The sequence below is a fragment of the Cajanus cajan genome, chromosome 2 (genome assembly GCF_000230855.2).
Source record: "Cajanus cajan strain Asha chromosome 2, NIPB_CcT2T_4, whole genome shotgun sequence".
NCBI classification, from domain to species: domain Eukaryota; kingdom Viridiplantae; phylum Streptophyta; class Magnoliopsida; order Fabales; family Fabaceae; genus Cajanus; species Cajanus cajan.
The window spans coordinates 11495114-11507918 of NC_138518.1; the positions used below are offsets into that span (position 1 = coordinate 11495114).

A 12805-nucleotide genomic window follows, 5' to 3' on the forward strand; every position below is an offset into this window, starting at 1 on the left:
AAGATAGTTTCATTTAAGGATAAACAGTAGATAAAACTTTTTAGTATAATATATTTGTTAAACAAAATTTGCGTCTTCGTCTGAAAAAATGGTTTTAATGAAGAATAGACAGTAGACGAAGTTTTTAACATGATTTGTCAATTAAGAAGAGTTTGCGTCTGAAGTATAAATAAAACAATGCAATCATTTTTATACTAGTTTGCTCAACTGAGCTACGTCTAATCTCCTTCAACTGAAGGGTTCCACTAAATATGCAATTAAGTACAAAAGTATTGTCGACCACTTCTGGCCTGTTGACTTCACTCATCAACGCTAGTATCTTCTTATCAACCTCTTCAGGCTAGCATTGAGTATTATGGATCACCCAGGTCAGAACCACTCCTGGTCCAAGTTTCTCGACCTCTCCATGCCTTGAGTATTTTAGACCATCCCGGTCACGGCCACTCCTGGTCACGAGTATTCTCAACCACTCCTGGTTGGCTAGCTTCACTCACCAGCTCTAGTATTCTTAAACCACTTCTGGTTCCCCAAGTATTCTTGACCACTCCTGGCTTGCCAGCTTCACTCACCAACGCTAGTATTTTCTTATCAGCCACTTCTGGCTAGCAGTGAGTATTCTTGACCACCTCCTGGCCCATCAGCTTCACTTGTCGACGCTAGTATATTCTTATCAGCCACTTCTGGCTAGTAGTAAGTATTCTTTGACTAGCCTCTCCAAGCTTTACAAGTATTCTTTCTCGAGCCTCTTCAAGCTTTACAAATATCAACTAGGCAAGTTTGGTTTGAGTGTTTAGGTTACTCTCATAGAGAGGATACACGGGTTGATACACTCACTAAGGCTTTCATCCTTAGTTTTAGCAACGATCGAGTGTGGTTTACTCTCATAGAGAGGATACAAATTGTTACACTCCCTAAGGTACACGTTCCTAAGTTACACTTCGAACTTCTTAGTCTACAGAGAGAAATACACTAAGGTACATTTGGCTCTATATGCTCTGTCTCTGGCTTCGTTGCTATATGGGCTTGATATCACTTTTTTTTTGTATTCGAAAAGCCAACCTTTCAAGATTTTAAGTAGTGATATATATATGGTTTTGTAGAAATTTGCCCGTTGCAAGTGTCCGTTGAAGCTGATACAGTCGTTCATGACTAGTTTGATCCTTTCATTTAATGCATTTGATCTTGCATTAAATGTTGCTTCCTGTTTATGAACAATGCGTATACTATTCTGAATCTGCAAATTCTAACTTTCACAAAAGCCTAGGGATTAGTTGCAGAGACGTTATCTTTATCAGAAAAGTAGGTGTCCTTTTTCTGACACACTCGGGATTTGACGTTTTGTGCTTACTTTCCTTCTTTCTTCTTGTCTTCTCACAATTTCAATGACTTCGTGTGTTCTCCTGTGGGTGTGGATGATATTCAAATTTTCCTTTGAAAGTTGATTCCTCAGGTGATTGCGTGACAATTTTCGTCTGCGTCTAGTAGTTTATATGTAGCTCAAGTCTTGACCTTTGTCTAAACATTTGTTATTAACACATTGACTTTTCCTTTCGTCTGGTCAACTTGTATATGATCAGACTTTCAAATTATCTTTGACCAACTTTCATCTGAGTCTTTATGTTTCGCTTTAAGTTGTGCTTGACGCGCTTTTGTCTTGTTCTTGATTTGGCTTGTTGGATGCTTGTGTTGGCCTTTCGTCTGTCGTCTTGTATCGTCTGGTCATTATATTTGTTCTTCACTTTTCTTGTACTTATGTTCTTCTGAAATACTAATACACTTGTTAGAGATAACCACATGCATTATATTTGTCACATTCAAAATCTTTATGGGAATTGTTTCGTCTGACTTAACAAAATACAACTCAAATTTTATATTGATTATAAAATTTGCATTTTTTTATTACTTATTGTAAAGAGCGAATTATATATATATATATATATATATATATAATTTTGTACAACAATACTTTAAAAACATTCATTTCTCTTAAAATTTAAAGAGGACTTTGATATAGAATAGTTCAATATTTTTTTTTATATCATATTGATTTTATTTTTGGAACTTACGAAAGAAAGGAAAAAAAATAACAAGTCTAAATTACTTTCGTTGCTAACTTCCAATGAATAAGTTAGAAGTAATTATTCGTTAATTATTAAATCTTAATATTTAATGATGTAATATGTAAGGATAAAAATTAAAAAAGAACATACAAAAGTCTTTTTATTTTAATGAGTGATTAATATTTATTTTATTAATAAATTTATTTATATTTTTTTAGTCTAATTTTATTTTTGAATATTATGTCACTAGATGTTACACTACTTAAACATAATTAAAAGTTAAAATTTAATAATTAATAAATGTCAATTTTACGAGAGAATTAAAATTTTATATTTTTTTTAAATTAATAAAATTACTAAATATCTTTATTTTAAAATATAAGGACCATAATTTCATATTGTAAAAAATAAATAGATCAAAGATGTAATTTAACTTATAAAGAACTATTAACACAATTTTTGTATAAAAAATAAAAATTTCATTTTGGGATTTTTTTTAAAATTATATCTTTTATGTGATGTTGAGATATTGTGTGTTTTTATATTTGTTTAAAAATATTTAAAAATTAATGATTGATGAATTAATTAATGTTGTACCTAATTCTTGAACCTTGAGATCTTGAATATAAGTTTTGAGTTTATAAGAATATTTAATCTTTAATATTATTTTTATTTATTTAAACATTTAAAGATAAAATAATTCAACAATTGTATTCATAAAAACATAGTATCAATTTATATATAAGAATAAATAATAAATAGTTATTTACACTTATTATAAAGAAAATAAATATAATTATTTTTTGTCTTCACTATTTAGTGAACTATTATAATGTAAAAAGAAAAAAATTATTATATGCTCTCTAAATAATTACATATAATTTTTTAATATTTTATCTGTGTATAATTATTAGAAGTACCAGGTAGTAGTTTATAAAATAAGTCAAAAATTAATTAGAAGAAAAAAATGGAAAGTAAAAAAAAAAAAAAAACTATCGGGCGTTATTTATTATAGATTTAAATAAATAAATTACAGATTATTATTGTTATTTTTAGATTTATCTATTAACTAATCCTCCCATCTCACGGCACAATAAATAAATAAAAAGCGTAACTAAAAAAAGAAACCGATCACACAGTTGGGGTGCAAAGTGTTGCGTTGCAAGTGTAACTGCCAATGCAACTTGCAAATTAGAGATCGGATCAACGGTATAATTCAATTTCTTATTCTCTCCGAAACATTGCAATTCAACAAATTCTGATTCACCCCTTCACATTCAATTGTTTCAAACTGTACATTCTTTGCTTCAGTTCTGCAATTCTTTTTTCCAATGTCAGTGGCTTAACTCTCTGCCACCAAAATTTGAGTCAAATTTTTTTCCTTTTTAGTACCAAATTTCCTTCCCACATTTTTAGACCAAGTGGGGTGTTAGAATGAGCACCGAAAGTGCTGAACATGATGATGCAAGTGCTGATCTTGAAGGTGCTGTTTCATCATCTAGTGGGAATGTGATGGGGGATCTGGATGCAATGATCACAAGCCTGGGTATGGGCTTGGATTGTTTCTCTGAGAAAGTTTTCAACTTGAGAATTTTTGTGATGCATGTGGAAACCATGGAGAATGAGTTTGAGGCCTTGGTTTTGGAGAAGGGGGATCATCACATGGGGGTTGGTTGGTTGGAAAAGGGTCTGGAGTTTGATCTGTTGTCTGTGGTGTTGGATTCAGAGGTGAGAGAGTTGGGGGGAGTATTTGACATTCTTCAAGGTGGTGTTGGTGAAGTTAGAGAGTGTGTGTGTTCTTGCACTCATTTGGGAGAGGCATTTGTGGCAATGCAAGACAGGTTGTTTGATTATGAACAGAAGTTGAAGCTGTCTGAAGAGGAGCTTAATGACATTAAGATGCAATCAGCCAGTTTCCAGAGGGCTTTGTGTTCTTATAAGAAGGCACAAAATGGTATGCAGGAGATCTCATTTGTTCACTTCTTTACATGTTTTATGTTTGGATTAAACATGATTTTGTTCCTGAAAATATCACAATTTATTTTTTTGTTTTAGCTCCTATAAAAAAATTGTTTATTTTTAGTCCTTTTTAACAAATGTGGTTTTAATTCCTCACTAGGAACTAAAAACGTGTTGAGGGATTAAAATCACATTGTTTTGTTTAGGGTCTGTTTGGTTCTGAGTAGTGGAGGGGAGAAATTTTAATGGATTAGAAATTTTGTTTGAGAGGAGGGGAGAGATGTTAATGTTAATGGAAGGGTCTTATAATTTTGAATTTAAAAATACAAATAAACATATTTTAGACTTCATACTAAAAAATGTTTTAAAATCTCTCCCCTTTCCACCAAATCTCCCAATAATGGAGAGGGGCTAAAATTATATGAGAAAGGGTTTATTATAAAAGTTAACAAACAAACTTATCATACATACATTAAGTCTATGATTTGATAACAATATAAATGATCTTTACATTGTCAATGCAAGTATTATTTATGAATTTTATAGGAACTATAACAAAAAAAATTGCAATATTTTCAGTCACCAGAAAACATGTAAACCTTTATGTTTTCATGAACTGACTCGCTCAAAATTTATGTTGCTTGATCGATGTGAATAATTCTTCATTTTTATGTAACTGTTTTTTTTCTTTCTTATTTTGTTGGGGATTATTGACGACAGGATGTAATATTGATGCAGGTGAAATCATCATAGAGGATGATAAATCTTTGAATGCAAATGCAGAGATAAAAATGCAAACAGTTGAGCAACAAAGACATATTCTGAGAATGCTAGAGAAATCTTTGGCAAGAGAAATGGATCTTGAGAAGAATATGAATGATTCCATAGAAATTCAAGAAAATCTAAAACTAAAGATATTCTTTTTAGAGCAAGGGCTTGTTAACATGGAGGAAGAAGCAATTGAGGTTTGGGAACAATGGCTTGAGGCTGACAATGCATGTGAGATTCTGTTGGGAATTTCAAAAGGCCTGCTAGGTAATCTCCACATTTCTCAGTTCAATTTGAATCGCCTAAGTCATCGCGAATCTGAGCTTCGAGCTAGTCTGAAAGATGCTGAAGATAAAGTAATCCTTTCCAATTCTGAGGTCTTCGCTTTACATGACAAGGTGTCTTCACTTGAGAACCAGCTAAAAGAATCTGAATTTCGGATACTGAATGCAAAGGCCTCTGCTGATGAATATCAGAAGCAGTATAATGTTGCATGTTCTAAAGCAAGAGACATGGAGAGTATTATTGTTGAACTGAAAGAAGCTGTATCTAATGCAGAAAGTAGGGCCAATAGTGCAGAAACTAAGTGTAATTCATTGACACAGACTAATTCAAAACTCAATGAGGAGCTGGCTACTTTGAAAGGCCGTGGAGGCACATCAGCAAAAGTAGATTTGCTAGAGAAGCAGTTGAAAGAATCTAATCAGCGATTGCAGAGTGCAGTAGCATCTGCTAAAGCTAGTCAGGAGAAACAAAATACCTTGTATTCAACAATTAGAGATATGGAAAATGTGATAAAGGATCTTAAGTCAAAGGTTTTGAAAGCTGAGAGTAGGGCTGACAGTGCAGAGGACAATTGTATCATATTGTCTGAATCTAACGCGGAGTTGAATGAGGAACTCAGCCTTTTGCGGAGTAGATTGGAAAGCCTGGAGGGTTCCCTTCACCGGGAGGAGGAAGTGAAAATGACTACTGCAAAGGACCTAGGAAAGCAAGCCAAAGGTTTCAAAAAATTGTTAACACAGCTGGCTTTTGAGAGAGAGCGTCTTAAGCAGCAGGTAAAGACCAAGATTATATCAAATAAACTGAATCGTTAATCTTTCATGTTCAGCCACTCACATTTTCTCCCCGTCCTCTTTCGATTATTCATATTTCGCAAGAATTCATATACATGTCACCTCTATAAGTAGATTGATGTCTTGGTTTAGGATGATTACATCAATTTTATTGTGCACATGCCTATTTTATAATAACTTTATGCTTGAACTTTATTGTTTCTTATTCAAGTGTTCATGAGCATAATAAGCACTGTGTGTCAGACTGGACTAAGCATTTTTTTCCCTTTGATTTTTCCACTTACTGTTTAAAATTTTCTTTTTACTACTCTGCGTGATGATACATCATGAATGTGGGTTCTTACAATTTTTCTATAATTTACATGTAAATTGTAAACCAACTTGATTGAAATTCTGAATAAGAAGAACATGCTGTAGTGTAACACTCCAAGTTGATGCAGTGCCCCATATACTTGTTCCAAATTCTTTTACAAAATGTTAATGAATGACATGCTGAAACTGGAGATATCTTCCTTCTATTGGGCTTGCTGAAAATGTTGTTTTATCTACAGATATCTTCCCTAGCAAGTGAGAACAAAATTTTGGTGGTGAAACTAAACAAAACATGTTAAAGAACCTTCTTAAGAAGCTAGTGAGACTTCAGTCACTGGCGACGAGGTCAGTATTTTGAACTCTCTTCATTTATTTTATTTCTTTATTTATACATGTAAATGACTGATTGGCAACAATCTATTTAACTATTAACTTGAAAAGTTGTGTTCTAATAAGAGTATCAGTATATTGGTTATTTATAAAACATGCGCGAGAAAAAAAACTTTTATCTCTAGTCTATCTAGATATTGGTTAGTATAGGGTCATGCTATTGATGGAAAATAGCTGATGCATTGTTATATACATATTTTTAAAAAAAATATATTGACTCTAATTTGGTGCAATAATGCCTTTCTCTTCACAGTTTACACAATATAATGTAGTTAAAAGAAAAAATAAAATAAAAAAACAATTATTCATACTAGGCTACTAGCTAATGTTGAACTTTAGAAGCATGTTGATTTTGAGCAAAATTCTTATCCAAAGAGAAACTAACTCAAATGCTATTAGACTTTGCTTATAGTTCGTTTTCAATTTTTTTTTTCTATATTATTCTTCTGAAAATATCTACTAAGAGAAGCACTACAATATATGTAAAAGAGTACATGCAATATACATACTGTGTCTAATGAAAGACTAAATATAACATTATCATTTATGACCCAAGTTTATAACTTTTCACAGATGTGTGCAAATAGCATTGAGATAAAAGATTTAAATATTCAAATAAACTTGAGGAAACAAAAGAAAAAGGTGCATAGATTGAAATACTTATTACTACCCCTACTTTTTTTTTTCTTTTCTTTTTTTCCAGGGACTTCAAAATACAAGTTATCTGCAATATATGAAGTCAAACCCACAGATTCTGTGCGAGAAGTTAATTAGCAGTATGAGGAGAACAGGTGCAGGAGTTCTTGGTTTTTACATCAATTCTTGTTTTAATGATCCACCTCATCTGTGGTTGATTTGTATTTCTATTACGTGAATTTTTGTCAGTCTATGTGGATGTTTGGTTCCACGTCCAGAGCTCTAGACTCGCATAAAAAAACGTGAAAACAGGAAGCTGCTACGAGTAGCTTTTGCCTTCAACGTGAAAAGTGAAAAGTAAACGTGACACCACTCCAAACACAAGCTATGTATAAATAGTTAACATGAGAATTTTAATTAATTTATTTATAGGTGTTTCTTAATTCTTAGTAAGACAAGAGTTTTGTTGTTGTAGAATTTTTTTTTATAGGTGCCTAATTTAAAGCATATTGGAGTTGATCAAATTTTGTGGAAAGTCTTGAACTCTATGGGACCAAATGATCCAAAATTTATGATGCTTTCTAGTAGTAGTAGATAGAACATGGGGTCCATTCTTTACTAACAAGTGAGTGTTGTGAAAAATGAATTGATATCACAATTTTGTATTTAATTTTTTTTGTCCTTTCACTATTGGGGTGTTATTGGGAGAAATCCAAGTCCCACATCGACTAGAGATTAGGTAATTAAATAGTATATAAGTGGAAAGCAACCCTCACCTTACAAGCTAGTTTTGTAGGGTTGACTTAGGCTTAAATTCACTATTCTAAGATGCAAGCCAGTTTTGTAGGGTTGAGTTAGGCTTAAATCTACTATTCTAAGATGGTATCAGAGCTATCCTATATTCTTAAAAATGAGTCACCCACCATTGATACATGCACCATAGGCAAGAGGGGGTGTAAAAAATGAGTCACCCACCATTGATACATACACCATAGGCATGAGGGGGTGTATTGAGAAAAAAAAAAACTCAAGTCCTGCCAATCCTAGATCATTAAAAAGGGTCACTCATCATTTATCCACATACCAAGCATGAGGGGGTGTATTTGTTGGAACTTAATCGAATATTAGAAAGTTTATTGATGACAAATGGTGAAAGAGAAAACTTATTATTTCATTGATGACAGCAAGCTATTTATACAACAGAAAAACCAAGTCATTACAAATTGCACTAGTAACAGAATTAACTAACTCTCAACATTCCCCCTTTAATTCAGTTCACTCAAAGATACAACAGATAGTTTCTCTCTTAAATTTTTGAATTTATCACCCTTCAACGCTTTAGTGAAAATGTCTGCAATCTGCGCCTCTGATCTGCAATACTCCAGTCTTAATCTTCCTTTGTTCACCTGATCCCTTATGAAATGAAACTTGGTTTCTATGTGCTTACTTCTCCCATGAGCTATTGGATTTTTGGCCAAGTTTATTGCTGACTTATTATCCATCATAAACTTCATATTACCTGGTTCTCTCACCTTCAATTCATGCAGCAATGTATCAATCCACAATGCTTGGCAGGCACACATTGATGCTGCCACATACTCAGCTTCACATGAGGATAGTGCCACAATTGATTCCTTCTTTGAACACCAAGAGAATGGTGCTTTACCAAGCATGAAGACATATCCAGCTGTGCTTCTTCTTTCATCTTTGTCACCACACCAATCAGAATCAGTATATCCACAAACTTCATCAATTGTGTTGCTCTCGTTGTTTTGAAACAAAATTCCGTAGTCAAGTGTTCCCTTCACATATCTAAGGATCCTTTTTGCAGCTTGCAAATGAGGCACCCGAGGCTTGTACATGAATCTGCTGATTAAACCCACACTATATGCAATGTCAGGCCTTGTGTTGCACAAATATCTGAGAGATCCAACCATTTGTCTGTACTGCGTGGCATCAACAGGTTCTTCAGGGCCATCTTTTCTAAGCAATAACCCTGTTTCAGCAGGTGTGGCATAGGGATTGCAATCATACAAATTAAACTTTTTCAAAATATCTGTAGCATACTTGCATTGGTGCATCACAATTTCCTTCTCAGTTTTCTTGAATTCAATTCCCAGAAAATAGGACAAATGACCCAAATCAGTCATTTCAAACTCCTCCATCATGCTTCTTTTAAAATCAACAACCATACCTTGATTACTACCTGTAACCAGCAAATCATCAACATAAAGACAGGCTATTAACAAATCTGAATTATTCTCAGATTTAACATAAACTCCATGCTCAGAAGTGCACTTAATGAACTTCATTTGATGCAAAAAACTGTCAATTCTTTTGTTCCAAGCTCGCGGGGCCTGTTTCAAACCGTATAGAGCTTTCCTCAATTTATACACCTTTTCTTCCTGTCCTTTTATTTTAAAACTTGGTGGTTGAGCTACATAAACCTCCTCTTCAATTTCTCCATTCAGAAATGCAGATTTTACGTCTAACTGATACATGGGCCAGCCTTTCAAACTTGCGAGAGCAACCACTAATCTTACTGTCTCAATTCTTGCCACTGGTGCAAACACATCACCATAGTCAATTCCAGCTTTATGTAGAAATCCCTTCGCCACCAATCTAGCCTTATACTTGGCCACTTCTCCATTTGGCTTCTCTTTCACTTTGTACACCCACTTCACATCAATTGATTTTTTCTGAAGTGGCAGAGACACTAACTCCCAGGTTTTGTTTTTTTCAATTGATCTCAACTCATCTTTCATAGCCTCAATCCATTTGGGATCATCCATTGCTTCTTCAAAACTTACTGGTTCAATTTCTGAAAACAATGCAAGGTGCACCAAATCACCTTCTGAGTTCACTGCTGATTCATTGAAAATGTCATAATCATGTAGTCTTTGAGGAATTTGTCTGGTTCTTTGTGATCTCCTTGGTTCAATAGTAGCTGTTGGATGTAAGTCTGTCGTTTCACTTTCAAAATCAACAAGCATCCTGGCTGTTTTCCCTTTTGAATCAGTTTCATCCTTCCACATGCTAGCCTCATCAATTATCACATCCCTGCTGATTACAATTTGCCTACTCTTTGGATCAAGGAATTTGTAGCCACCAGTAGCATGATAGCCAACAAGTATCATTTGTTGACCCTTATCTTCGAATTTTCTTCTCAGTTGATTAGGAACATGTCTGTAACACAATGAGCCAAAACTCCTAAAGTGACTGGTGTCTGGTTTGTGTCCGGACCAGATTTCTTCAGGAGTTACACCCTGCAATCTCTTGGTTGGACTTCTGTTCAGAATGTAGGCAGTTGTAGAAACTGCTTCTCCCCACAAATACTTTGGCAACCCCTTGCTTTTCAGCATGCTTCTCACCATGTTCATGAGGGTTCTATTCTTCCTTTCAGCAGTACCATTGTGTTGAGGTGTATAAGGTGGAGTCACCTCATGCACAATGCCTTCATCTTCACAAAAGCTTGTGAATTCAGCTGAAACATACTCACCACCACCATCAGTTCTTAAAATTTTAACAGAACAATCACATTGTTTTTCAGCCAAGCACTTAAATTTTTTAAAGGTACTGAACACATCTCCTTTGTTCTTAATCAAGTATACCCAAACCTTTCTACTAAAGTCATCAATGAAAGTCACAAAATATTTGTTACCTCCAAGTGATTCAGTTTGAAGAGGGCCACAAACGTCAGAATATACCACTTCTAATTTGCATCTTGATCTAATAGGAACATGTTGCTTGAAGGTGTTTCTTGGCTGTTTACACTCCACACATTCCCTGCACATTTCTTTGGGCTGATGAAGACGAGGAAGACCAGTTACCATGTTGTATCTACTCAAGAGGTTCAGATCTCTAAAATTTAGATGTCCAAACCTATAATGCCAAAGCCATTCTTCACTATTCACAGCGGAAACCAAGCATTGATGCTCCAAAACCTGAATTTCAACTCTAAAGGTTCTATTCTTAGATAGGGGTGCTCTAAGAATCAACCTTTTCTTATTATCATATACTGTCATCCCATTATTTTCCATCACCATTTTAAAGCCTCTCTCTAACAATTGTCCAAAGCTGAGGAGGTTGCTTTTCATGTGATGCACATACAACACATTCGAAATTAATGACCGTTGCCCATTCTTGCTCCTTATTGCTACTTCTCCAATTCCTTCAGCATCAAGAGTTCTATGATCAGCAAATTTTACTTTGCTTTTTACAGATTCATCAAGTTTTGAAAACCAATCCTTTCTACCAGTCATGTGGGAAGAACACCCAGTATCAAGATACCACAAATTCTCACTATTTTCAACAGTCTTGGTTGTCACCATTAGCAAAACTTGATCTGAATCTGAGTCATCTTCCTTTACTAATTGTGCCTCATTATTATGTTCTTTCTTGCTGTAACATTCTTCTGCATAATGACCCCACCTTTGACAATTGAAGCACTGAATGTGTCTCTTGTTCACCTTCTTCCTGCCACCTCTTCCTCTAAAGTTTGTACCACCACCTCTTTTTGGTTCATTATTGTTAAACCTTTGATCATGTTGTTCTCTTACTCCAGTATGGTTGTTATTACCTCTTCCTCTATTGTGCTTCCATTTGCCTCGGCCTCTCTTGTTTCTGCTTGCTTCACCTTCATGCTTCACACTGTGGACTTGTAAAGCTTGCTCAGCAGTCTTCTCAGCACTTCTTTCAACCATTCTTTGTTCATGAGCCTCCAAAGAGACTTGTAGCTCCTCCACCTTCAAGATTTCAAGATTCTTGGATTCTTCAATAGCAACAAAAATGTGATCAAATCTTGGTGACAATGATCTCAACACTTTCTCAACAATCATTTGACTTGAGATTCTTTCCCCATAACTTTTCATCAAATTTGTTAGAGATAATACCCGAGTGAAATAAGCTCCTACTTCCTCATTTCCTTCCATCTGTAAGAGTTCATACTGTCTCCTCAAGGTTTGCAGTCGAACCTTCTTCAATTTATCATTCCCTGCATGTGCCCTCTCAAGAATCTCCCACGCCTCTTTTGCTGTAGTGACATTTGAAATTTTTTCAAAGTTTCCCATGTCCACACATTGATGGATGATGAATAAAGCTTTGCAATCCTTCTTCTTAGCCTCCTTGTTCGCAGCTTTCTGAGCCTCTGTTGCTCCACTATCCACTTCTTGTACTCCTTCTTTGACAATATCAAGCACATCTTGAAAGCCAAAAATCACTCTCATCTTAGCACACCACCGGTAAGGTTGTTGGAAAATTTCCATTCGAGGAAGCCATTATGCACAGCAATGTCACAATGCAGGTCCCGGATTGTACAAGCTCTGAATACCAAATGTTGGAACTTAATCGAATATTAGAAAGTTTATTGATGACAAATGGTGAAAGAGAAAACTTATTATTTCATTGATGACAGCAAGCTATTTATACAACAGAAAAACCAAGTCATTACAAATTGCACTAGTAACTGAATTAACTAACTCTCAACAGTATTGAGAAAAAAAAAACTCAAGTCCCGCCAATTCTAAATCATTAAAAAGGGTCACCCACCATTTATCCACGTACCAAGCCTAATAATGCTAGGCGTGAGGGGGTGTATTGGGAAAA

The 12805-nt window shown here is 34.6% G+C and overlaps 1 protein-coding gene across 2 annotated transcripts; it reads left to right on the forward strand.

Annotated features, from left to right (window-relative positions):
* Positions 1-3175: 3175 nt before the first annotated feature.
* On the forward strand, positions 3176-7888 carry LOC109814279 (WPP domain-interacting tail-anchored protein 1). 2 transcript variants are annotated; one of them, XR_002241064.3, is made up of 5 exons: positions 3176-4014; positions 4758-5845; positions 6415-6520; positions 7269-7356; positions 7451-7888. XR_002241064.3 is itself a non-coding variant. In XM_020378664.3 (4 exons), the coding sequence occupies exons 1-3, from the start codon at positions 3495-3497 to the stop codon at positions 6472-6474; spliced, it is 1668 nt and encodes a 555-aa protein (XP_020234253.2). In that variant the 5' UTR covers positions 3176-3494; the 3' UTR covers positions 6475-6520; positions 7269-7888. The 2 variants fall into 2 exon arrangements, 1 of the variants encoding a protein (XP_020234253.2); XM_020378664.3 differs by having other exon boundaries at positions 7269-7888.
* The last annotated feature ends 4917 nt before the right edge of the window (positions 7889-12805 follow it).

Excerpts from the sequence above, each read along its gene's own strand:
- LOC109814279 (XM_020378664.3), top strand. The coding sequence starts at position 3,495 with ATGAGCACCGAAAGTGCTGAACATGATGATGCAAGTGCTGATCTTGAA. Across the intron at positions 4,015-4,757 it reads TTATAAGAAGGCACAAAATG|GTGAAATCATCATAGAGGAT; the intron begins GTATGCAGGAGA and ends ATATTGATGCAG. Across the intron at positions 5,846-6,414 it reads GAGAGCGTCTTAAGCAGCAG|ATATCTTCCCTAGCAAGTGA; the intron begins GTAAAGACCAAG and ends TTTTATCTACAG.